The sequence below is a fragment of the Symphalangus syndactylus genome, chromosome 5, assembly GCF_028878055.3.
Source record: "Symphalangus syndactylus isolate Jambi chromosome 5, NHGRI_mSymSyn1-v2.1_pri, whole genome shotgun sequence".
NCBI lineage: Eukaryota > Metazoa > Chordata > Mammalia > Primates > Hylobatidae > Symphalangus > Symphalangus syndactylus.
The window spans coordinates 28,383,658-28,411,264 of NC_072427.2; the positions used below are offsets into that span (position 1 = coordinate 28,383,658).

The following is a 27,607-nucleotide window of genomic DNA, read 5'->3' on the forward strand; positions in this document are numbered from 1 at the left end:
CAAAACACATAGTACTTGGAAATGCTTGAATAAATGAATGTACCTAAAATATTCATTCTTCTGAGGGATGAATAAAATCCATAATTACTATATTAGTTTTTCCTTTAAACCAAGAAATTCTTTTGATAAATATAAGTCTACTTCAAAAATCCACCGGCCCCAAGAAAAATAGGTTGTTGTCTTACATTCCAGTGCCTGGACCCAGCTGCCTTCAGTTGACTTCTATCCTTGAAGATAGCAAAAGCACCCCTTGCAGGAGCCCATTTGCTGAGTCTTTAAACCTTCTGACTGTATCAGTGATGTCTTCTCACATTACCCTTCTTTGAATGATGCCAAATATATTTTTGACCAGTCTCCTTCAAGCAGACACTTTCCATTTCTTGCCCCAGGATTTTCTAATGGTCAGGTTATGGTATGATTTTTATATCCTAGAATATTCAGCTGCTTTATGTCAATCTTAAACAAATGCAGATGCAAGTTTTAAAAATTCTTTTCCTAAGGAGCGTCAAGAATTAAAAAGGAGACCATTCCTTAATTTCACAGTTCAACGCACAACGTGAGTAACTGGATCTACATGTGTGCACATGCGCTGAGGATAGAAGGAATGTTAGCAAACACTGACCTGAACTTAGAATCTCAAGGAACCACAGACTTTTAAGAACTGAAAGGAACTTTTTAACTGATAGCAGGGAGATGTGTGTCTTGCCCAGGGGCTCATCTGTTGTTAGGACTTCAAGTTTAGCCAGTCAAAAACATATCCTTGATTTTTCTTCCGTGATGTTTCATACTTAAGTCTGCAATCTCAGGCCATGGCACCTCTCTCCATTACCCAGTTTCCCAAGCCAAAAAAACTGAGTCATTCTTCTTTTTTCTTTTATAGAGATGGGGTTTCACCACGTTGCCAAGGTTGGTCTTGAACTCCTGGGCTCAAGCAATCTACCCACCTTGGCCTCTCAAAGTACTGGGATTACACGCATGAGCCACTGTGCCCAGGAAAAACTGAGTCATTCTTGATTCTTTTTCTTTTATTCTCCACATCCCACTCCTCAGCAATTCCTGTCCATTATACTCCCAAACTATATCCTGAATTAATCTGCCTTTTTCCACCACTCTAGGCTAAGCCACTGTCATTTCTCGCTTGGGCTCCTGTGCCAGCCTTCTCCTAGTCTCTCTGATTCTTCTCTTGCCTCCCCCACAATTCTCTACACAGCAGCCAGAGTGACCCTTTATTTTATTTTTTTTTGAGACAGAGTCTTGCTCTGTTACTCAGGCTGGAGTGCAGTGGCACAATCTCAGCTCGCTGCAACCCTCACCTCCTGGGTTCAAGGGATTCTCATGCCTCAGACTCCTAAGTAGCTGGGATTACAGATGCGCACCACCATGTCCAGCTAATTTTGTTTTGTATTTTTAGTAGAAAAATACAAACATGGTTTCACCATGTTGGCCAGGCTGGTCTCCAACTCCTGGCCTCAAGTGATCTGCCCACTCCCACCTCTCAAAGTGCTGGGATTACAGGCGTGAGCCACCGCGCCTGGCCCAGAGTGACCCTTTAAAAACAGAAATCAGATCTTGTCACTCGGTTGTGTAGAACTCTCTTCACATTACACTTAAGACAAACTGCAAACTCTTTACGACACTTCTGAGGATCTACGTGATCTTTCTATTGCCTGCCTTGCAACTTCAAAGCCACTCTGCCTCTCGTTTACTCTGCTCCAGCCTCACCAGCTTTTTCTATGCCTTGAAATTCCAGAGCTCATTCCTGCCTCAGGATTTCAGCCTTTGTATACTCTCAGCCCTTCACCGGCCTGGCTCCTTCAAATCAATCTTGTCTTTCTTCAAAAGATACTTTTTCAGAAAGGCCTTTTCTCTACCCTAGCTTATATCATTTCCTCTTATCTAGGTAATTGGCAGCTTATATCATTTCCTCTTATCTAGGTAATTAGCTGAGATGAGTTTGTTAGGTTACTTGTTTATAGTCTCTTCTTCCCCAGCAAGGGGAAGAGACCTATGGGGACTAGGACCCAGAACAATTTCCAACGCAAGAAAGATATTCAACAAATATTGTTGAATAGGTCTAATTCCAGTTCTCAGACCCACCGTACTATGCTACGGCTTTGAACTCATGCCACTCTCATTAGTTATCTCTAAGACAATATGGCTATAGTGGAATGTAAAACCACAGTTATCTGGATATAAACCATTTCTCTACCTGTTCCCTGTTCTGTAACTGCACAAGTCACTTATCAGATCTGTGTCTTAATTTACTTACTGTAAAAATGAGTACAGTAGTCCTACTCTGTAAAGTTGTGGAATTACATAATTTATATAAAAAGCACAGCAGAGTGGCCTATGGTATGTGTCTGTTATTTTTCTTTTCCCTTTAGTCTTCCACAAATTATAACAATTTATATTTAAGTGTCTTCTACTCTATGACAGGCACTATTCTAAGTGTTTTACATGGATTGACTAATCTACATAAAAACTCTACAGGACAGAAATGATAAATATCACTATGTTACAGATGAGAAAACTTAAGTCATACAGTGGTTTATGCAACTTGCCTAAGGTCATATAAGAGGAAAGCAGCAGAATCCAGACTTGAACCCAGCAGTGTTGTCCAATTTCAGAGGTAATAAAACAGTCACTGACTATCTTTATTGTGATCCCATGGTAAGAAACACATTTTACACTAAAAGTGTATGTAGACATATGACTGTATCTAAAGTACAAGTTTCACAAAATAATACCCTTACTACCTATAGTGCATTCTGATAGTTTCTCTTCATTTTAATTTTTAAAAATGTTTTTGACCAACTACTGATTTAATGACCTATGAATGAATCAAAAGTGCACTCTGAAAAACTGCTTGTCTAAATTACAATTAATCCAACTGTTCTGACCTTCCAGCTACGTCAACCTCTACCAGAAAAACTCTGATGGCTATCAGTTCAGATTTTCATATTTCATTTACATTCCAGATAAAGCCCTTATTAATTAGTTAAGATACTGATCCCCCACCCTGACTCAGATCTACTCTCTATTGCAAACTCTTTTGCACTTATGGAAAAAATATCTCATCAGATAAGATTCAAATAACTCTTTCACTCTCTAAAAATTATTTGTCTCTATTAAAACTATTAATACAAGCTGCCCTATGTTAGAAATATTTATGTACAAGTCTGTCCTTCCCACTAGATTATCAGAAACTATGGAGGGCAGAAACCATGTTTTATAAACGTCTTTGTAGTCCCAAATAAAGGGTGAATTAAAGTGAAATGAAGAGAAGTTGGTATAAAAAACTCTGGCTCTTAAGTGTTGGATGGTGTGTGTGTGTGAGAGAGAGATTCAAATAAGAGAATCTCTTACAATGAATCTTACATATTCCCACATAAACATATAAGACATCCTCCCACTGATCTGGTGTTGCAGGTGGTTTATAAAAATCCTTCTATCTGGAAAATCTGCATTGGCCATGCATTTAATTTCCCAATGCCATTCCTATCTTCTTGTGGTTCCTCCTTTTGCATTTCACTAAGCTAAGAGAATTTACATTTCTACCTCGGGCAAAAGTTTCCCCCTGTAGACACATAGTCCTATGAAAACTAAACTGAAATGGTTTCTGGATGAGCAGATGTACATTAACAATTTCACCTAGTCTGACTCTCAATCCCGATTTCTTTAATGGGCTGGCATATAAACTACTGCTTATATCCACAGATATTGAAGTATATATCTGAGTGCAGGCTATATATCAAAGGTAAACAAATAAAACAAAGAAAAAACCCCTGACTTGGAACTCTCAGTTGCAAGGCAGGAAATTCTTTCAGAGGGCAGGAAGTAGCTATGAGCTTTTCCGCTAAGCAATACTTCAATTTCCCCACTCTTAGGGAAAGCTTGTCCTGGTGGTGTTTCAATTCAGCAGATGCTGAGCAGTTAGAGAAAGGGAACAAACAACTAGGGGAAGTATTACCACCTGTTTATGTTGATTTTTACTAAACAAGACTGGCCACCAGCTGTTGCAGGGTAGGGGAAGAGCTAGATGGGAACAGGAAATGGCAACTCAGACAGAAGCTAGTTTTTGGCTTTCTGGCTCTCCGGGGGAAAAAAGTATCACAGAAGTACATGGTCATTCTCAAATGGCCAAGAGACAAAGGCAAGATAATGCACTCCATTCACTAGCATGGTGGGGTTGGGCTTAGAGTGCATAAATGAAGTCACACATAGTTATGAAATTAATGTTAGTTGCCTACTATATATTCATTTTCTCCTTCTTCCTTACTAAAACCTGTATTGTTGGGCACAGTAACGTCCATGCAAGAATGACATCTCTTGGCCTCCTTTATAGCTAGCTATAGTCACATGATTGAGTTCTGGCCAAATTAAGTGAAAGTGTTGAATACGATTTCCAGGAGGACTCTTTAGAGGGCCCTGACTCAGCTAGGTTTGCTCATTTTGGCCTTGCCCTCTTTTCCTCATGCTGCCAGGAATTTCAAAGTGATGGCTGATGGTTAAGTGGCTATTTTGGACCACAGGGTGACCTTGAGAAAGATCATATTGTGGTACAGACAGAAGCCTCCATACTAGCCTATAACTGCCCAACTTTGGCACAGTTTTCTACGAGAAAGACACACTTCTTATTTAAGCTGTTGCTAGTTCTGCTTAATGTAGAGTCAAATTCAATCCTAACTGAGATACCCTGATAGTTACTGGCAATCATGTAACAGATACTTCCTATCTTCCTGTCCTCCGAGGCAAGGTGGATTCTGTTACCTTACTCTATCCTTCTTACAATAGTACAGGAGAGCTGAGGCATGTGTTACGTCAGAAGAGGAAATGAGTTGAAACAAATCAAGACTTGCCCAATGCCACACAACTGGCTACATGGAGAGCAGCAGGCTCTGGAAACCAGGTTGCCTCACCCCTAGGATTTTTAAAAGCATAGTAGAAATAGGTGACAAATTTCCTTTAAAAATATTTTGATTAGTTATTTTCAAAAAGCAAGCATTTGGCCGGGCGTGGTGGCTCATGCTTGTAATCCCAGCACTTTGGGAGGCCGAGGCTGGCGGATCACAAAGTCAGGAGTTCGAGACTAGCCTGGCCAACATGGTGAAATCCTGTCTCTACTAAAAATACAAAAATTAGCCGGGCATGGTGGCGTGCACCTGTAATCCCAGCTACTCAGGAGGCTGAGGCAGGAGAATTGCTTGAAACTGGAAGGCGGAGTTTGCAGTGAGCAGAGATCGTGCCACTGCACTCCAGGCTGGGCAACAAGAGCAAAACTCCGTCTCAAAAAAAAAAAAAAAAAAAAAAAAGCGAGCATTTAAGCACATCTCCTTTCTTCTATCAAATGATCTTCTATCAAGGGGACATCAGAGTCACTGACTTTAAAAACATCCTTTTAAGTTGTCTCCAGAATACTACTGCTATATTAAAATGAATTAGAATTCACTGTACTGTTACAGCACACATTAAAAGAGCTGACTTCTCAAACAGGTAAAGATACATTTTGAAGTAGCAATTAGTAAAATGAACGTGTTACTGTTTTAAAAGCATAACAGACGTGATGATTAATGTAGAGTTGACAAAGTCTTTAAGAAGAAGAACAGAACTTTTTTATTTATTTTTTATTTTTTTAAGACAGAGTCTCGCTCTGTTGCCAGGCTGGAGTGCAGTGGCACGATCTCGGCTCACTGCAACCTTCGCCTCCCAAGTTCAAGTGATTCTCCTGCCTAAGCCTCCTCAGTAGCTGGGACTACAGGCATGCACCACCATGCCCGGCTAATTTTTGTATTTTTAGTAGAGACGGGGTTTCACCAGGTTGGCCAGGATGGTCTACGATCTCTTGACCTCGTGATCTGCCTGCCTTAGCCTTCCAAAGTGTTGGGATTACAGGCGTGAGCCACCGTGCCCGGCCAGAGGTAGGACTTGTTACAAAGCAAGTAAAATTGAAACAGGTGAATTCAACGTAGAAAAGTTTTAATGAGACAAATGTCAAACGAGCACATCAACTTCTTAAAAAACAAAGAAAATCTGAAAGTTTAATTACAAAAACACTTATACAGAAAACTTGGCATTTCAACAGTTCCAAACACATGTACACAAGTTTTTTCTAAAATCAGTCAGAAATAAAATACCTTGTCTCCCTTTCCTCAGCTGCTCCTTGTATTTTAATTAAAAAGAAACAAAGAAATCTGTAACACTGAATAGGCAACAGCTTATTTCTTGAGAACATAAAAGTACAGTAATATCTACAGGTGTACTGGAAAACATGAATTAGGTATTGTGCTAGCCTGTAAGTTCATTTACTGCCTCCTCATTGAGCACAGAGGAGAGAGGAGGTGGCATAGACCTGGTCTATAGATACTGACAGTTTTGTGGCATCTGAATCCCAGCCACCAGAGGCAGGTGAGTAGCTACTGGGAAAGACAGCATTTCAAAAGCAAGCTGTTTATTTCGTGAAAATTATTTCATACTGTAGGCTCTCTTGAGATCTCATATATTCCTGAATATGCAAATGTTTCAAGTCACTGTCAAGTGTCCCATCTAGAGTCAGGAGAATGATGATCCTGGACCATGTTATGGCCTTTTCTGGTCACAAAAGCAGTGCTAGCAATGCTGCACAAAACTGAACACAAATGAGAAACAGAAATATGAGGAGGAAGGGAGGACAGAAAGCATCTGGCAGAAGGAAAAAACAAACCTCGAGAATGGGCTCTGGATGTCCTTCTGCCATAGACAGTGAGTTCTGGCTTGGACTTTGCAGACAAGGAGTCTAAGAGAAGTGGCAGAAATAGCAGATGATGGCAGGGAAATAGGAAAATATAGAAGAGCAAGAGAGCTGGCTAGGTTTATAGCAATAGATAATAATGGGGTCTTATTCTAAAAAATTGCCAAGTGATGGTATGTGGGTTTCAGTGCATGGATATTTGATGTATGTTCATATAAGACATTTTAAAAACAGATTTTGTTGCTGTTGTTTTCCTTTGGACTAATAAAGAAAACAGGCAAGGAGATGCTGAGAAGACAGGATGGTGTAGCAATATGACAGGTAGTTCCCCCCTATGCCCTGATTTACGGGCATACTATGAAGGGCCACACTTCTATCCACCTGCCTGCAGTGGTGTGGGGCCCAGACAATGGGCTCTGCTTGCTCTGCCTTTGGTTCCAAAGATCTCAGCTGTAACCTTTAGCCTTGTGCTCTAGAGTGTCAAAACAAAAACAAAAACAATGAACAACCAAAAAAACCCTGAGGTAAGAATCAGAACCTCTCTTTCCTTTTGCTGTTAAAGGAACCAGAAACTGCTAGGCGTGATGCTTGAGCCCAAGAGTTGGAGGCTGTAGTGTGCTATGATAGCATCTGTGAATAGCCACCGCACTCCAGCCTGGGCAACACAGCGAGACCTCATCTCTAAACAAAACAAAACAAAACAAAACAAACAAAAACGAACCAGAAAGTCCTCTTTACTTATGCTGTTAAAGAAAAAATCACTAAGGAGGGAGAAGGAAGGGAAGCCTGTCTTCTTCACATGGATTCAGCAGTTAATGGCTACAGAAGGAAGACAAAGGACATGAGAATTCTTCTTTGCTTTTTTTGTGAGCTCAAGTGACTATTTTGAATGATATTTCCACCTATCTAGATCTATGAATCATTACTCCTAAAGAAGACAGGAATTCCCTCAGTTTTCACTTACAATAAACTTAGGGCTTTGTACTCTTTCCCTTTCTCCTCTGTTTACAAGTGACCTTTTCCTCAGCAAAAATGCTCCACAAGACATTGCCAACAGATGGGAACAGAAGAGCCTTGCTGGGGCTGGGACTCCATGTCTGTGCAGGAGCAATGCTTAGAAAACAGCAGGCAGTACCACCTTGAGAAAGGAAAGAGCATTCTCCTTTAGGGCAGCAATCACAAAGCCACACTGAGGGCTGGCACCCACTGAGCACTGTGTGGGGTAGGAAACACAGCCTTGCTCCACAGGGCACTGTCAGCAAGAAGCTCCTTTCTTTGGAGTCGCAGCAGGGCAATGATGGGAGAAGATTGGGCCTGTCCAATGCAAGAAACTCTCCTTCAGAACCTTGCTGAGCAACAAAGTCCAGAGGTCAGAAAACGGAGACGTATAAATTGGTGGGGGCCAAGGAAAGCAAAAATAACCCCCAGAGGCATTTAAAAAAGTGACAGCTAGGTAAGAAAACTGGAGCTCCACTGATAAAAGGGTCTAAGCGAAATTACAATGAAAAGTCTTCCTTTCTGCAGCAGCACATATCAGCATCAGGGTCACCTAGTAAGCTGAAGATATGCAGATCCACTTTAACAGAAATGGAAATGGTAGGAACCTGAAGACTTGGGAGAGTGGCTGCACACCTTCAAAGCTTCACACAAGGACAATTCCATAGGAAGCTCATATACATGTTGCTGCTCCCTCATTTGGCTTCCTGGGGTGACGGCCTTTCACTCACTGATAATTATTTCACAAGCAAAGGGATCTGCACTCTTTCTCTGCCCCCACTCAGTTCAAATTTCCATGGATGGCTTCTCATTCCTCACAAGTAAAAACACTTATGGAACATCTTGGAGCTCTAAGACCTGTAGAATCAGGAAAACAAAACAAAACAAAAACAAAAACAAACAAGGAAAATAACACCAAGAAAGTAAGTATTGAATGGAAGGGGTTAGCACTACGGATTTAAAAATACTTTGGTTTCATAAGCGTTAAAGTGAGTGCAGGGTGTATGTAAACTGAAGAACTCATAAAGCTGCAAGCAGGCAACCTCATTGAGATGTTTTACATAACATTTCAATGAGAAACATGGCCCTGCTCCAGCTCAGCAACAATGGGAGGTAGGAAAATCATCAGCTAAACACAGAAAAGCAAATATCAGGGACAAACCTGAGGAGGGAAAATGAGTACCCTACTTTAGTCTGAAGAATGTGTGGTCAATCAAAACCAATTTTCTTCAAGTGTTAACTAAGGATATCTGCATGTATAGAGATGTATTATGTGCATATAATCAAGAACATTTCTCATATTAATAAAAATACAGTCACATAAGATTTTTTTCCCCTAAACTCAAACAGCCAAATATTATCATTGAAACCAGGCAACATATGCATTTTAGTAGTTTTTATAAGGTAGTCACCTTTCAACTTAAAATCACCCCCATGGCTTCCTCCTAGCTCCACTTGTCTCTAGGTACTACTCAGCCACAAGAAAGGTGACAGGTAGGGTAATTCTTCCACTGTATATTTATCAAAATAATTTTAAAATGAGCTAAAATTCTATAACATTATAATTCCTGGATTGTAATTTTTTTCTATTTACTTCCTATGTATCTTAATGCTCTATTTCAGGACTTTTTAGTGCTTTCCCCTTCCTCCATCCACCTCTTCCTTAGAGCAATGTTTTATAAACCCAGTGAATGAGAGAGTTTAGATATCTGTGGTTCTAGTCTTGGATTCTGTACTCATCTACGCAGATATTTTCAAGCAAGATGTTTCTCCTCTCTGGGATTCAGTTTCTTCATATATAAAATGTTAGATTTCTAAAGGTCCCTAATATGCTCCTCTGAAACTTGTAGACCATTAGCTTCCCTTCACTCATTGGCTCCTGACAGTGGATGAAACCTTTGCCAAACTCTTGTCAGAGTAATTAATTGCATCATGAGTGCTGGGGACATCAGCCTCGCTGTCTGTACATATTTGTATAATGAGGCCAAACCAGTATTAATCACAGTCTTTGTAATTGTTTCCTTTGACAGTTTTAGGGGGTGTGGGGAACCATCTATTGTTAGTTATGTTTGCATGGCTAGACTGTAAGAATCTGTAGTAATATAACAGTTCACACTTTTAGCTATTTTTTCAGGGGCAAAATATTTGTAGGTTAATATCAAGGATAATAGTAATATTCTAAGTTTTCAAATACTCCTCAGAAAACAAATAATACAGTTTATATTCTTCAGATGAACAAAGCTTTAGGAGAGTCTTACTGGCAAAATGCTCAAAATGGAAAACCACTTTTGGGTCAATACTTAATTAGCTGCCCTATATCTATGTGAAGAGACACGATGTTATCAATTAATGTTTTCTTTCACAATCTTCCACACTGTTTCTCCCAGCTCTCACTTTTCAAGCCTACAAGAGTGCTAATTGAAAACACTGTACGAAAATGGGAAGGATGATGAGCTCCTGAAAATCCCAGGCCTAGATTTACAAGCTGTTCCCTTCATAAGCAACAGCAGTAATGCCACTTCTTTATTCTGCAGGGAGTCCAGCCATCTCTAAGAAGTACAGTCCGTTCCATCTGGCTACTCACTAGAAGGATGGTAATCCTTTCCCCGTCAGAGCATGGCTGAGGCTAAAATATAATGCATTGCCTTGTACAGTTACCATCCAAGGGCATCACCAAGAAGTATAAAGACTTCTGCCTTTGTCTCTACTAGGCATTTATCTTTATATATGTTGCTCAAAGTCCAAACCAAACCAGAATATAAATTATGTATATGAGTGTGCTCATGTACTCACAGGACGAATAAAGATTCAAACCCATGACCATTCTAAGGAACATATCCTGCTGTTGACTCTTATTTTAGTATCCATATATGGCCACCTCATTGTAGAGTCCTATCTTAAAATTTCCACACAGTTTATATGTCTGCAGGCATGGAATAACTTAACCAATAAAGCAAAGGGATGCCAATTTTGTGGGATGGCATAGTAAAGGGGTATCCTATCTCTAGGAATTCAAATGAACAAATACCAATTCCATTTGAGAAATGACCATTAGTACCAAAAAGTGTCAAGGGTAGATCCCTTCTGGAAAAAAAAAAAAAGAATACATACTACTGCTCATTTATTGAACATATTTTTTAAAAACTTATTTTCTCTCTTTTTGCTTATTGAGAATTTTATATTTTTATTTTTTTTTTTTGAGACAGAGTCTTGCTCTGTTACCCTGGCTAGAATACACTAGTGTGACCCTAGCTTACTGAAACCCGAACTCCCGGGCTTAAGTGATCCTCCTGCCTCGGCCTCCTGAGTAGCTAGGACTATAGGTGTGTGCCATCATGCTCAGCTAATTTTTTTCATTTTTTTTAAACCAGGGGTCTCACTATTTTGCCCAAGCTGGTCTTGAACTCCTGGGCTCAGGCAATACTGCCTCAACCTCCCAAAGTGCTAGGACTACAGGCGTGAGCCACTGTGCCCCACCAAGAGTTTAAAAAAATTTTTGAGACAGTGTCTTGCTCTGTCACCCAGGCTGGCGTGCAGTGGTGTGATAATGGCTCACTGCAGCCTCGCCTTGACCTCCTGAGCCCAAGTGATCCTCCCACTTCAGCCTCCCAAGTAGCTGGGACCACAACCGCATGCCACCATGCCTGGCTAACTTTTTCTATTTTTTGTAGATATGGGGTTTTGTCATGTTGCCCAGACTGGTCTTGAACTCCTGGACTCCAGCGATCTGCCTGCCTTGATCTCCCAAACTGCTAGGCTTACAGGTGTGAGCCATTGCACCTCGCTGAAGAGTTTATTTTTTAATCTATCAAAACCAGGGAGTTACCTGTTTGTATGGTGAGTCCACCTCAACATTTAACAGACAACAGTCACTGTGTTATTGAGTGGTGAATATAAAAGCTTCCTACTTATGTAGGCTCACATACATACAATGTCTCACTGACTACTTCTAAATTATCATTAGTACTTTCCAGAGAAAAGGAAGATTAAAAATTAAGTTATATTTATTTTGTTCTGAGTGCTGTTTTGGGGATGATTTCTTCTAAGGTTTTCACTTTTCAAAACCTTTTGGGAAACTAATGCCCAAGAATACAACTAATAAGTGACAAAGCTAGAAATGAGGTCGAGCCACAAAAACCATGCTCTTCCCATTAAACCATTCTGAAGCAAGCATGAGAAAAAACTGTCTTGAGTCTGTTTTATTTTTAGAGACAGGATCTCTCTGGACTTGAACTGCTGGGCTCAAACAATCCTCCCACCTCAGCCTACCAAGTAGTTGGGACTACAGTGATTCTGTTTTCTAATATTATTTACTACATTTAACAACCATGCAACAGGAATCTTAACCAAGTCTCCAACTTGTTCATCCAATGTAATCCCGGGGTTTTAGTAGTATTGATAAAGTCTGATGACATCTTATTTTTGATGATGTGCTGGCATATACATATTTATCAGTGAGCACTCACCATTCCCTAACGATCAAGTCTGTTCACAACTTCTCGAACTGTAGCTATGAAGTTTTCATTGTCTTGGGGATTAGCTAAAATAATACTGTGCAGTCTGTTCATATATGAGTCAATGGTGTCCACTGTAGGTGTCTCTCCACTTCCTGAAGTGAGATAAGAAGAAAGTAAGAAAATCCTCTCTATTCAGTTTTACCATAAAACAAAATTTCAAAGAAATAGTGATTCTAATGTGGTCTGCTCCACAGACATGCTTTTAATTTTAGAGGAGAGACTTTTAGATCTCAAAGAAATGAGATTTGTCCACATACTCTAAATAAACAGATGGGCTATATAATTGCTGTATAGTATATATGAGTAGCTGCATGTAACAGAAGGTTAGACTTTCTCAGCTTTCTGCTATGACTATCCTCAAAATGAAAGAGTATATAAGAAGTACCAGTGTTCATTTTCCCTTCCTTCTCGTTAAAACAAAAACAACTAAAAAGCAAACATACATAAGAAGAAGCACTCTCAAGATTTACTACTCAGTGTTCTGAATAGCAAATTAAGCTTAAAAGAGGGGAAAATAGATATTAATATATAAATGGACAAAAATTTGAATGACCAGAGAGCCTGAAACATTGGATGATTTTAGCCAATACTGACATTCTATTATATCCAGAGGAGAAAAAAATGTAGTTTAATTAATTTTCCTCTGGAGGAGATTTCAATCTCTCCACACCAGTACTAACATAAACAGCACTCTGCTCCCCACAACACGCACACCCCTGTCACTGACAGTTCTCAGGCAGGAGGACTTACCAGGCAAGGGCATGCTGGCAAAGCTGCTGGTCAGCACCTGCCGCAGGGTCTCCAGGTGCTGCTGTAAGACTGTGTTGCGGCTCCGCTCCTGGATCACATCCACCTCCAGCTTCTCCACTGCTGTGCGCATGCTCTCCACGTGCTTTTGCAGGGCTGCATTCCTCTCCTCAAACTCCATGTTGGATTTGCGAAGCTGGCGGAGCTCTGCTTCCCGAGCTGAGGACATACATCCCACAGAACACATGCAGCACTAGAAGGAGTCTCTGAGGAGTCCCAATGACTCTTACAGGGAAGTTCTGCTTAGCTGCCTCTAATTTAGCTACCCCACCTCATCTCCCTATTCTCATTATGGCATTCCAGATAGCAATTTCAGCAATGAAACGCCTGACTCCCCAGAGCTATTTTAATTCTTACAGCTAGTCACATTCCATACATAAGATTGCAACAAACAGTTTCAATTCCCAGTATTTTTTTGTTTGTTAGTTTTTGCTTTTTAAATTGTACAATGAGAAGCCTGAGGGGTTTTGCAGGGAGATCCTGGGAGACTGGCCAAGCACAGCTGTAGGTACCCATCTTTACTACAATGGGATCAGATTTGCTCTTAATTATTTTATATTTTGGACTCCCATGTAAGTTTCTATTTGTACAAAGGGTTCCAGGCTAAGAGTCTGAAGACAAGTGAATTTGTGATTTGCATTTATTTCCTTTCATCCAGAGACCAAAGAAGCTTTGACAACAATGCCCTAGCTTTCCTTCACTGGTCTTTGAGTAGTCCTAAGAAGGGATAACACTACCATTGCTTTTGAGCAATGAATTTCTTCTGAGAACTAAGTCCCCTGTCAAAAATCTGAGAAACACAAAAAGAAACTTCAGTAATCACCTTTGCTATGGTTCAAGAATTCCTCTGTAAATATAGGGATGTCAAAAACAGACCGTTCCTTTACCTCTGTTTCTTTCTGTGAATCAAGAGGAACAAAACAGTTAATTCTTAATAGAAGCTAAATTAAATAATAGTGCCTGAAGACAATGATCACGTCTTCTTTAAAGAGAGAATAGGGTGAGCAGGAATCAGTCCAGGTGAGTCTGTGAGGGAAATGTATTCATCTTTTGACTGGAATACAATTTTCATAGAGCTTAAGCAGGTATTCACTTCTCTCAGGTATACAACTACTGTGCAATTAGAAACCTTAGAACAAAGTTACGTAAATTTCCCTAATGGAGAATTTGAAGCCATTTCTTAGCCTTGTGTTTTGAATAGTCAACAGTATACAGTTGTGAAAGTGATTGTAGTGGGAATTGAGAAAGAGTGGTTTTTTCAGTCACTCTTGTTGGTTATGCATGTAAAATGCTCCCTGAGATAAGATTATGCAATATAAATTTGCAGAGTGGACAATAAGAATTTTAAGCAGAAATGTAACTGCTATGAGCAATAATTATGATATTCCATTGGTACTTCTATTTACTTATGAGAGGCAGCCTATCTTTGGGGTCTTTTAGATTTTCTTTAGACACAGGAAAAATAAACAAACAAACAAACATATGAGACCGAGAAATCGGAAATAACCAGGCTCTAAAAATTAGAAAGCAAAGGATTATGTGAGATACAAAAGAATAACAAAGCCTAAAATTAATTCACCAATAAGCCATTAAAATTAAAAAAGCCTCACAAGATCATTGCAAAATATATTCCACAATGATCTTTATCTCAAGATGTTTTGGCTGTCATTTCTAAAATGAATTTGAAGTTGAAAGCATTGTGAATATTAAGTGTCTTGGCATAGTGTTCAAAATTTTCCATAACAAAGGTGGTAAAATGGCAGGAAGTGAGAAATGAAGAAACTGCTAGTGAAATCTTAAGATCCCAGGACCTTTATAACATGAAAAACACGCAAACGTAATACCTAGATTCCATTCCTATAAACAATTGTTTAAAGCTAGACAGAACGTATCTTTCCTACTCTTGTAACCACTAGCTTTTTCTTTTTCTTTTTTTTTTTTTCCGAGATGGAGTCTCTCTCTGTTGGCCAGGGTAGAGTACCGTGGCACGATCTCAGCTCACTGCAACCTCTGTCTCCAGGGTTCAAGCAATTCTCTGCCTCAGCCTCCCGAGTCACTGGGATTACAGGTGCCCACCACCATGCCTGGCTAATTTTCTGTATTTTTTTAGTAGAGACGGGGTTTCGCCATGTTGGCCAGGCTGGTCTTGAGCTCCTGACCTCAGGTGATCCACCTGCCTTGGCCTCCCAAAGTGCTGGGATTACAGGCTTGAGCCACTGCCCCCAGCCTCCACTAGTTTTTTAAATCTTTGAACGCAAAAATGACTTGGTGCCCAGTAGAAAAGCTAAGCAGTTCACAGCTTAAGAGGGAAATCTGACACCCGAGCTCCTGTTTTCATAATGGTGGCTGCCTAGTAAGGAGGCTGGGCTGTGTGAACCACCTGCCAATGGCAGCTGAGCAAGAAAGACACTGAAAAGCTATGTAATTTCAGAGCACTTAATTTCTACTTGTATTTTTCTTCCTAAGAAAAGAAAGCAAAGTTTCCCAGAACAATTTGAAAATAAACAACAAAATTATCAATCGAAAGTCCCAAGTTTCAACATGCAAAGCTCCACCTTGAGCCAGTTCCTAGGGGATTTCAATGGAAACTAATGTGTGAACAACAAAGGCTGGTTCCAGAGGGAATCTTAGCCATATTTCGCAGTGGCTTTCTCTCAAATTTGCTGGCTTCCCATATGCTTTAACTGTTACTGGGCTGCTGCAGGAAAACAAAACTTATGACACATAATCCCAACATGCACAAGGCATAACAGATACAAACATAAGTCCACAGATGACTTAGCATAAAGACTTGGGACATTATCATCCTATCTTATTCAGTCTCCAACTTAACTGCAGTTACATGAGATCAGTTACCTAGCTATACGTCTCAATATCTGCCAGTTAGATGGGTAAAGTGGAGACGCTTGGCTCCCATTACCATGGTACAAAGATCCCTCTCCAAGGTCTTGACTCTCCTCAGACTGGTAATCTTTTCTTTGCCAGAGCAGTCCAAATCAAGCTAATTATGTAAGGGCAGAGGACAGCACCACATAGGTGCATTAACACCCTGCCCCTTGGTACAGATTCTCAGAGCACAAAATAAGAAACATTAAAGCAATTAAACTGTTCAGTCTCTGAAAGGTAACAGAGAAATTCTACTTAATGGAAGAGTGGTAATAAAAACCATCAGCGCTCTTCCATTACTGAGCACATTTCATGGCATGGAGAGGATCCTCCTGGGGGCTTGGGTGTACTTAAGCTGCTCCAAGGATAGCTCAAGGGATTAAAATCATACGGCTTTGATTACCCTTTCAGTGAAAGGGTCTAATTTGTTCAGGCTGATTGTCATTCTGTCATTTCTCATAAATTAAAGGAGAAACAAAATTATTGTTTCTATCTTAGTTTTCACATGAGATATAGACACTTTCTTGAGAGTAATACTAGCTAACTCTTGGGTCTAGTGGGCTGCCTTTCGATTTGAGAGGAGCAAGAATATTCTTCACTTTGGTTTTCCATTCTATATATTGAGTGGAGGTTAAGAGAAAAGAGGCCCTTTCGAACTGAACCTATTTTGCTGTGATCTAGGCTCAGGGCCAGAATTTCAAAGAGTGTGATATGTGCTTCTCTCGAGACTTCTACTTTGGGAAATGCTCTTAACACTGTGTACCAGCCTGAAGTGCCCCACTGCTATGCAGAATGGCTTTCAGGTCGGCATTTCTTTAGCTCTAATATGCCCTCTCCAGTACCTGCCTTGGTAACAATGACTTAGGGATCCAAGTTTCATTTAGGAATACAACAGGTTTCTTTACTATACACAAACCAAATAGTTTACTTAACTGGCAACACATTTTGCTGACATCTCGGGCAATGAGGCCTATTTTTACTTTCAACACTGTAGTTTATGCTATGTAGCATGGCACTGTGCTGTCAAGAATGCTAGACTATGACACAGAAGGCCTGGGTTTCTGTCACAATTCTGCCTCCAATTTAATTCAGTAAGTGATTCTGGGTAAATTCTTTCCATTCTATATACTGTCTTAGGCAAGTCACTTTCCTCACTGGCAAAATGAGGTGGTCAGTTGAGAGGATCACTGAGTCTCAGTGTTTTACTCCTCATAGGATAAGAAAGGGAAATAAGTATGTATTTAGGATCTATGGTCTTTAGACACTGCAAGATATTTGCTCTTTTATTAAAAACTTAACTCATACCTCTGCTTGAGCCATTTACCCACCCTGAGATGCCCACAAAACCTAGGTCATTTTTAAGTCCTGATTCAATTACTCCTTTCCATGGGCTCCTTCTGCGGCTGCTTTTCACCCATAGTGCTATTTTTCTGAACTTCTATTATACTAAGAAGTTATATGTAAGAAAATTACTGGGTAACAGTGTTTAAAAACAGTTTTAAAACTTTCAAATCAGTTCTTCTATATTGCAATTGTTCTAAAATTATCTAATTTAGGAAACATATTATTCAGTGAAAAATAAAAATGGATGAAGGGACATTAATTGGGACAACACGCTTACTAAAGGAGCTTTATCCTGCTGTGGGCATACCAACACATGGATTTACAGAACCTACTGTATAACCTCTTAAGAAACAACTGCTGGCTCTCCATCTACTCACTCCTTTTTTTGTTTGGTTTAACATGTGTCTAATCCTGTAACAGGGAAATACATAGAGACTCACTTCTTTTCACAAATCACAGAAATTACAGAAATTCATATCATACTAATGTATCAGAATAAACACCTTCACTTCTCAAATCATCAGCAGCAGGTTCTATGATACAGACTAAATCTACATCTTTTCTGACTGCAACTATCAAGTTTACTGAAGACAAAAATGCCACATATAGTTTGGCCAGCAAAATTCATAGTGATGAAATGAGTCAGATGACTGACACCTATTCAGATGACTGACCAGAAAATGTGAGATCTAATGTTTCAGATTACTGTCCAAATTCTCTTTGGTAACTGTTAAGGATAGAGAAGCTGTAAAATAGAGAAAAAAGGAAGCACAGAAATTTCATGATATTGATAGCTGGGCACACAGGCAAAGAAAGAGAGAAGTAATTATACAAATGTCTGCTAATATGAAAAGTTTGCAATATTATTATGATTTAAAATACAAAGAATAAGTACAAAGTTTCTCCAGCAAAACAACATAACATTTCTTCCTAATTAGAGCATAGAATGTCATATATAATTACATTTATATAGGATTTATCTTTAGAATAAAATATAAATATTTATTATGCTTCTCACTTTATAATTCATAGATGGTAATAACATCTATTTGACCTGTGAATCTGAATTTTTCCTCTATGTTTTAAGGTAACCAACATTTCCTTGATTTAGTGAAAAACCAAACACATGTAAAAGAGTACATCAGAAAATTCTTTTTGTTCAAATTCCCAGTTATTTCAGGTCAACTTTGAATAGATTCTTGTACAAAAATAATCATTTATGGAATACCTTCTCAAGGCAAGGTTATTATGGGGTTGGATATAAAGATGGAAACTAGACTGTGTATGTCTACAAAGAGATTACAACCAAAGAGTGTGAGCCCTTGAATTACCTCAAAACCCCAAGGTCAGATCAGCTAAGCACATAACAGAAGTATAGAGAGCCATGAGGGTTAAAGGAAGTTGGAGGAAACAAGAAAAGTTTGAAGGAGGAAACAGAATTTGAAATAACACACACACCTAAATCCCACACACACACAGAAACACAGGCCTAAATCTTATCAATGGGGCTGAACCAAGTGGGAGGAAAGAAGCCAGTATACAAACATGTGCTAGTGAAGTGAGGGAAGAGGAAAGGAGATGTAAGAACTGAGATACTGGGCCGGGCGTGGTGGCTCATGCCTGTAATCCCAGCACTTTGGGAGGCCAAGGCGGGTGGATCATGAGGTCAGGAGATCGAGACCATCCTGGCTCATATGATGAAACCCCATCTCTACTAAAAATACAGAAAATTAGCTGGGTATGATGGCATGAGCCTGTAGTCCCGGCTACTCGGGAGGCTGAGGCAGGACAATCGCTTGAACCCGGGAGGCGGAGGTTGCGGTGAGCCGAGATTGTGCCACTGCACTCCAGCCTGGGCGACAGAGTGAGACTCTATCTCAAAAAAACAAAAAACAAAACAAAGCAAAAAACAAACCTGAGATACTGCCGCTTGTGCTCTATTGACATTGTAGTTGAACAGTTCGTTTTAAGCAAATGCTGGATTCTTTAAATAATAACTTTTCTGAGAGTCAGATTTAAGTATTTGGTGATGATAAACTATGGTCAAGTTATAGCTTTCAGCTAGCCCTCATTTCTATACTTCATTCCAAATTCCAGCCATCTTTGGCATTTAAAGCCAATAAAATTCTTAGATCACAGGAAAGGATTGAGGTTAGGGGATGTAGTTCAATGACAGACATACAACCTAAGTGTCTGCCATATGCTAAGAACCCCCAAGCTAAAATATCTCATTTAATCTTAATTATGAGATAGGAAATACTTTGCCATTCATTAAAAAAAAAAAATCCAATAGCATTTCAAAAAGCAACATTATTATAAATACATATATATGATATGTAGACAGATGGCTAATTACCTCATGATCATGAGTGGCTTGCCGGGCTGCATCTAAAAATATAAAAGAATAAGAGAACATTACATTTAAAAAGAAAGCAATAAAAAAAACCCAAGTATATGACTGTGCCAAACTATAAAACCTGCTTGTATATGTAGATTCTCATAACATATGATATTTTTCCTTAAGGCTTTATTAATCGGTCAGCCAACAAAAGTAAGGGAACCCCATATCTACAAAATTCATAATTAGGCATAAGAGAAACAGCAGACACGGTTCTTAACTTTAGGGAGAAAAGGGTGGAAGAGTGGACAGAAGACACAAAGCAAAGACTACTTATACAACATCTATAATTTTAGCAGGCTAGATGCCCAAGTATAGAGAAGATGCAATGGCTAATGAAAAATAGGCTAGTTGTGGATGGCGCTTCAAAAATGACACATGAAAGGCTTAGAAGTGTTAAAGGCAAGTTACTGATACAATTTTGTAGATAGGCTTGCTTATAGGCAGAGAAATGCCTAAACTGGGAATCACGAAAAGAAGGGCAGGCAACTAACAGGGGTCTTGGAGGACAAGTCAAAATCATTGATAATAGACACGGAAACCCAGTTGAAATTTCTAAATGAGAGCCATGTGATTTTAATAAAATTTCAAGATAATGCTTGTAAGTGAATACTGGATAGTGGAGAGAAAACAGAAACACATCTTTTATAGTTACCACTCTTAACAGTTGGCTTTATGACACTCCATCACCCACAACAAACTACAAATACATTTGGTTCTGGTTTTGATACCTTGTCTATGAGATTTGCCTTTCTGACGGTCCTGGGTTTTCCTACTGAAGACCTTGTAGGCCTCTGTTTTCTGATACTGTTCCAGTTCCTTCATGTAACGCTCCTTATCTCTGTCTGCTTCATCAAGGTAGCGCTAAGAAAGAAATACAGAATTATTTTCAAGAAAATGAGATCCTATTTAAATAAAATTAAATTACCTATTTGAAGAAAACAGGACAATTAGAACATGGGAAGAAAAGAATATAGGGAATATGCCTTAAAAAAGAATCAGAAAAACAAGAGTTGTATGAATAGACTAAAATATAACCTCTTAATTATAAAAGTAAATAGGTCATTATGAGTTTTTAGAATATTTATTGCCTTTTCTAACCTAATGAAGACAAGTTCTATTGAGATCATTATAAAAAATTCATGAAGATGATTATTCTTCTAACTCTATAGATAGAACTCTACATGGCCACTAGAGTCATCCTCATGAGATCTGCACACCACATAGGCACACTTAGTCTTCCCAGGGGAAGGAATAGAATATTACTTTGTTTTACTGTCTCCAGCCCATTTTGAGGGGATGATGTCATACATCAATTGGCACTTTAAGAGCCAGGAGATTGGAGCAATGAAGCTGGGAGACACAAAGAACATAAAAATAATGACCTCATCCTATGGACCTAAAAATGGACTACTCTGAGAGAACCTATATCTACATGCTTTGATTGCTTTGTGCTATTAATTATTTAAACAAAGTTCATTGATCTACCAGGATTATTTTGTTTAATGCTTTGCCCTTTTCATTCATCAAAATGAAGTATAAGAAAGTATAAAAATACTGCTTCTAAATGAACAGAAAACACACTCAGAAATTATGTTAAACACTTTGTCCCGCGTAAGAGCCAGATGTAGGGGATACTCAACTGGCCAAATCTGGTACAATTTAAGCACCAAAATAATTAAGTACAGTAATAAATTATAAACTAGTAGAAAAAACTTCATATTATTATTAGTATGATTTATAACAGACACAATACCAATGATTTGTTACCATACAAATACAATAAATGGAGGTAGAGGCTGAGCGTGGTGGCTCACGCCTGTAATCCCAACACTTTGGGAGGCCGAAGTGGGTGGATCACTTGAGGTCAGGAGTTCAAGACCAGACTGGTCAACATGCTGAAACCCCCATCTCTACTAAAAATACAAAAATTAGCTGGGCATGATGGTGCACGCCTGTAGTCCCAGCTACTTGGGAAGCTGAGGCTAGAGAATCGCTTGAACCTGGGAGGTGGAGGTTGCAATGAGGCGAGATTGTGCCACTGCACTCCAGCTTGGGCGACAGAGCAAGACTCCATCTCAAAAAATAAACAAACAAACAAACAAACAAATAAATAAATGGGGGTAGGGCGTCAGGCATGGTGGCTCATATCTGTAATCACAGGATGTTGGGAGGCCCAGGCAAGAGGAGGACTGCTTGAGCCCAGATGTTTGAGTCCAGCCTAGGCAACAAAGTGAGATCCCATCTCTACAAAACATAAAATAATTAGCCAGGTTTGGTGGTGTGTGCTACTCAGGAGGTTAAGGTGGAAGCGGTGCTTGAGCCCAGGAGGTCAAGGTTGCAGTAAGCTGAGATCTTGCTTAGATTAGAATGCTGAAGGCTAATTGGTAAATGTGAAGGCAGTGCTGGAGTTGGAAAAATCATCACATTGCAACCATAATGATAAAGATTAAATCAGGCAAAAATAATCAATGGATGCTAAATCTAGGGTAAAACAGGCTATTTGCATGTTCTTAAATCGTCTCCCCATAGATTACTTATTAATGACAAAGGAGAATTTAAATAATGTACCAAGTAAGCAAAATTAACATTACTAGTGAGAAACAAAAGGACATTGTGTGCCTGCATATGTGATATATTGAGTACACACCACCACCCATGCAAGTAATCCCACCAAAAATGCGCAACTTCAATCTAATCACAAGGAAACATCTGAAAAATACACAATGCGCAATGATCTGTTAAAGGTAAAAGCAGCAGGGGAAGCAGAAGGGAACTGTATTTTAAAAAAATATAAATGTTATAAAAGAAAAAGAAAGACTATGGAAATATCTCAGTTTAAGCTAAAGAAACTTGACCACTAAACACAAAACCTGACCCTAGACTGGAACCTGTTTTGGAAGGGAAAAATGTTATAAAGAAATGACATTCAGTCAACATATGGATGACAGATTAAAGCACTGTTAATGAAAAATTACGAAATTGATGACTACACTATGGTTATATAAGAAAATATTCTTTGACATACACACTGAAATATCCTGGGGGGTAAAGGGCTACAATGTATATAATTTATCCTCACATGATTAAAACAAAATTTTGTGTGTGTCTGGGTGTACACATTCAAGTGTGTGTGTGTGTGTGTGTGTGACAGAGAGAGAGAGAGAGAGAAAGACTGAGCATGCAAAAGTATAAGAAAGACTGAGCAGATAAGCGCATATGCAAATGGAGAAATGGAATAAAATGTGTTAACAATAGGTGAATCTGGGTAAAGAGTGTTGGGATGTTCTTTGTATTAGTTTTATGTTTGTAACTTTTTGTGTATTTGAAATTATTTCCAAAAAAAGTTAAAAAAACAAAAACAAACACAAAACCTTTGTCCTACGTAATAGTGGTTATCCCAAGAAATAAGCGCTGTTATTTTTACATTTTTGTTTATACATTTCTGTATTCTCTGAAAAGGATCTAAATAATGAGCACACATTAATTTTAAAATAAAGAAAAATAAAAAAGAAAAGAATAACATAGTATGTACAGCCCACTATCCTTTTATACAGTAGCGCCAAAACAATGAATGATATTCACTGCTTTCTACTAGCTTGCTACCACAAACACAGAGCTTCAAAAGTTGCAACTGAATCTGATCTCTTTGAAAATTTCTGAATTCAATTAATTCCCAGGAGAGTATTTCTCAATTTGGTTTTAGTGTGTCTGGAATCCTTTTTAAAAAGTGTAAGTCATAAAAGAGTTTAAGACATAAAAGAAATACAGATATCTTTCAGATGCTGGGAATGCTGGGAACTTTTAACCCAAAGCAGCTCCCACAATCATGACCACTGCTCAGCTTTAGTGGTACTTCAACCAGCTCATGGCTATCTTGTCCTTAATTCCTTTCAAATCTCTCTAACAAACGGATTCATTTCAGTTTGCCAATCAGGTTAGTTTCTGTCTTAGAGCAGAAAGAATTCAAGTTGTTCTTGCTTTATTTTCAATAGCAGGTTAATTTGCCAAAACTCTAGTTAAAAAAATGTATTAAAGCAGTAACATTTTTTCTTAAAAATCTTATGTGAACTGCGGAATTGTGTCAAGCGACTTTTTCTCACTTAATTCACGACTTTTCATTTAACTCAGTGGAATACATTTTATTGACAGATTTCTTAATACTGAACCACTTTAAAAAATCTTATGTGAACTCAGCATATAAAAAATGGTGCTGCTTTGGTTGAGGGGAGTCCTAGACTCCTTTCCTGCTCACACCCCTCTAGCAAATAGTTTAAAAATCACTAAGCTAGAGAAAATTGCTATGATGGACCCTGCTATTCTGGTCTCCTAGGCACTGTGACAAAATTGCAGAATCAACTGTCCACCCTCTTTGCTTTTCTTATATAAGTTATTTCTGAGATATAATCAAAACCAAACAAAGGGTCAGGAATAGGAACAATTACCTGTTTTTCCTCAGGAGGCAGTTTACTCCATTCATTGCCTAACATCCTTGTGATTTCTGGAAATGGGACTTCTGGTCTCTTTGCTCGAAGTTGTTCTCGACGCTCATTCATGAACCGAACATATCCTGTAAGGGGGGATTTGGGTGCATTGCTGTCTCGAAGAGGTTTCTTCCTCTTTCTTCCTTTGGACCAACCTCCTCTTTTACTTCGTTGCTACAAAACAAAACAAAATAAAAAACCAAAAACCAAACAATAACCATCTCCCAAAAGAACCCAACAACAACAAAAATAAACAACAACAAACAAAACACGATTAAGAGTTGCAATTTGGCCCTGGATATTCAAAGCTCTCCATATCTGTTGTAGGCATTATACAAATGACAGCAATGCAATTTTCGAGGAACTCCAGATGCTTCACTTGCAACCTCTTTTACGTATCACACTACAAAATGTTGCACTAAAGGGCTATTTTTGTGCTAATCTCAATGTATGAGAATAAGAGGTGCCATGATCACTCAGCTTTGACCTTCATATGCATATGACTGTCCCACAGACAACTATCAGGTCCTGATTCCTGACAGGAGAGTATCCAAATGGGAAATACAGCAGCACATGCAGCATTGTGGCAGGGAGGCAGATGTTGTCAGATTAGAGTAAGATGGTGTCACGTGCACCAGGCAAAAGAAGAAACAAGTTGTAGCAGAAATTAAAAATAACTCACAATGGGGGTTGCTCATTGATAACTTTCAAAGACTAGCTTATTTCCCATAGCAGACAGCATATGGAATATTAAATTAATATCTAAGTCTCAGAAAAATTTCAGTAAGTATAATATATCTGAAATGAACACGAGGTCTTTGGCTTGACAATTTGTTCCTTTAGACGTATATTTTATTTTAATTTTTTTTTTTGAGGTAGAGTTTTGCTCTTCTCGCCCAGGCTGTAGTGCAATGGCGCTATCTCAGCTCACCGCAACCTCCACCTCCCAGGTTCAAGTGATTCTCCTGCCTTAGTCTTCCAAGTAGCTGGGATTACAGGCATGCGCCACCACACCCAGCTAATTTTTGTATTTTCAGTAGAGATGGGGTTTTGCCATGTTGATCAGGCTGGTCTCGGACTCCTGACCTCAGGTGATCCATTCGCCTCAGCCTCCCAAAGTGCTGGGATTATAGGTGTGAGCCACTGCATCCGGCCTAGATGTACATTTTATAGTCAGAAGTCTTTGTATGTTGAGTTACCAGTTAAATCAAAAGATTGAATCACCTCTGAAAAAAACTAAAGAAACGAAAAGGACTGAGGTACCACTGATGTTTCACCACAGCCTTTTTTCTTGGCCCTTTAAATAAGATGTAAGGTACATAGCATTTTTACTTCATAATTTTACAAATATACACAGCCCTATCAGTTAATGTTTCATGGATACAAGAATTCTTATTTCAGACAAGAGAAATATAAATAAACAAGGACAAAAATATCTAAATACTAATTGTAGTACTCTACTTCTCCAAATATATATGAAATGGTATAATTCACCACTGGGCAAATTATGTATTTGGTACTACGTTTTTCTTTTTTTAAACCTAGTTACATTAAAGCTACTGTGGGCTGGCACGGTGGTTCACACCTGTAATCCCAGCACTTTGGAGGGCCAAGGCAGGCAGATCACTTGAGGTAAGAATTTCGAGACCAGCCTGGTCAACATGGGGAAACTCTATCTCCACTGAAAATACAAAATTGCCTGGGCATGATGGCATGCGCCTGTAATCCCAGCTACTTGGGAAGTTGAGGCAGGAGAATAGCTTGAACCTGGGAGGCAGAGGTTGCAGTGAGCTGAAATTGTGCCACTGCACTCCAGCCTGAGCAACAGAGTAAGACTCCACCTCAAAAAAAAAAAAAAAATTTTTTTAAGGTATTTAAGAAGCTTTAAGCACTCATTATAATCTTTAAAAATGCCGATAGATAAAAAAAAAAATTAGCTTTTTTTTTTCTTTTTTTTTTTTAATTTATTTATTTATTTATTTTTTATTATTATACTTTAGGTTTTAGGGTACATGTGCACAATGTGCAGGTTTGTTACATATGTATCCATGTGCCATGCTATTTTGCTGCACCCATTAACTCGTCATTTAGCATTAGGTATATCTCCTAATGCTGTCCCTCCCCCCTCCCCCCATCCCACAACAGTCCCCAGAGTGTGATGTTCCCCTTCCTGTGTCCATGAGTTCTCATTGTTCAATTCCCACCTATGAGTGAGAACATGAGGTGTTTGGTTTTTTGTCCTTGCGATAGTTTACTGAGAATGATGTTTTCCAGTTTCATCCATGTCCCTGCAAAGGATATGAACTCATCATTTTTTATGGCTGCATAGTATTCCATGGTGTATATGTGCCACATTTTCTTAATCCAGTCTATCGTTGTTGGACATTTGGGTTGGTTCCAACTCTTTGCCATTGTGAATAGTGCCGCAATAAACATATGTGTGCATGTGTCTTTATAGCAGCATGATTTATAGTCCTTTCGGTATATACCCAGTAATGGGATGGCTGGGTCAAATGGTATTTCTAGTTCTAGATCCCTGAGGAATCGCCACACTGACTTCCACAATGGTTGAACTAGTTTACAGTCCCACCAACAGTGTAAAAGTGTTCCTATTTCTCCACATCCTCTCCAGCACCTGTTGTTTCCTGACTTTTTAATGATGGCCATTCTAACTGGTGTGAGATGGTATCTCACTGTGGTTTTGATTTGCATTTCTCTGATGGCCAGTGATGATGAGCATTTTTTCATGTGTTTTTTGGCTGCATAAATGTCTTCTTTTGAGAAGTGTCTGTTCATGTCCTTCACCCACTTTTTGATGGGGTTGTTTTTTTCTTGTAAATTTGTTTGAGTTCATTGTAGATTCTGGATATTAGCCCTTTGTCAGATGAGTAGGTTGCAAAAATTTTCTCCCATTCTGTAGGTTGCCTGTTCACTCTGATGGTAGAGCCCGCATCACCAAGTCAATCCTAAGCCAAAAGAACAAAGCTGGAGGCATCACGCTACCTGACTTCAAACTATACTACAAGGCTACGGTAACCAAAACAGCATGGTACTGGTACCACAACAGAGACATAGATCAATGGAACAGAACAGAGCCCTCAGAAATGATGCCACGTATCTACAACTATCTGATTTTTGACAAACCTGACAAAAACAAGAAATGGGGAAAGGATTCCCTATTTAATAAATGGTGCTGGGAAAACTGGCTAGCCATATGTAGAAAGCTGAAACTGGATCCCTTCCTTACACCTTACACAAAAATTAATTCAAGATGGATTAAAGACTTAAATGTTAGACCTAAAACCATTAAAATCCTACAAGAAAACCTAGGCAATACCATTCAGGACATAGGCGTGGGCAAGGACTTCATGTCTAAAACACCAAAAGCAATGGCAACAAAAGCCAAAATTGACAAATGGGATCTAATTAAACTAAAGAACTTCTGCAC

At 39.0% G+C, this 27,607-nt stretch overlaps 1 protein-coding gene across 6 annotated transcripts in view; it reads right to left on the reverse strand.

The window, feature by feature from the left end:
* Positions 1–27,607, reverse strand: part of HMG20A (high mobility group 20A) — a 102,507-nt gene that overhangs the window by 30,180 nt on the left and 44,720 nt on the right. For 3 of the 6 annotated variants that reach the window (XM_055277626.2, XM_055277624.2, XM_055277627.2), the window contains 7 exons: positions 24,121–24,333; positions 20,407–20,539; positions 19,634–19,665; positions 13,871–13,946; positions 12,991–13,206; positions 12,190–12,332; positions 5,960–8,581 (listed from right to left, as the gene is read on the reverse strand). In XM_055277626.2, coding sequence (XP_055133601.1) covers positions 12,196–12,332; positions 12,991–13,206; positions 13,871–13,946; positions 19,634–19,665; positions 20,407–20,539; positions 24,121–24,333 — 807 coding nt within the window. In that variant the 3' untranslated portion in view covers positions 5,960–8,581; positions 12,190–12,195. Of the gene's footprint in view, positions 1–5,959; positions 8,582–12,189; positions 12,333–12,990; positions 13,207–13,870; positions 13,947–19,633; positions 19,666–20,406; positions 20,540–24,120; positions 24,334–27,607 lie in introns of those variants that run through there. The other 3 variants (XR_010120672.1, XM_055277628.2, XM_063638729.1) reach the window with 1 other exon arrangement.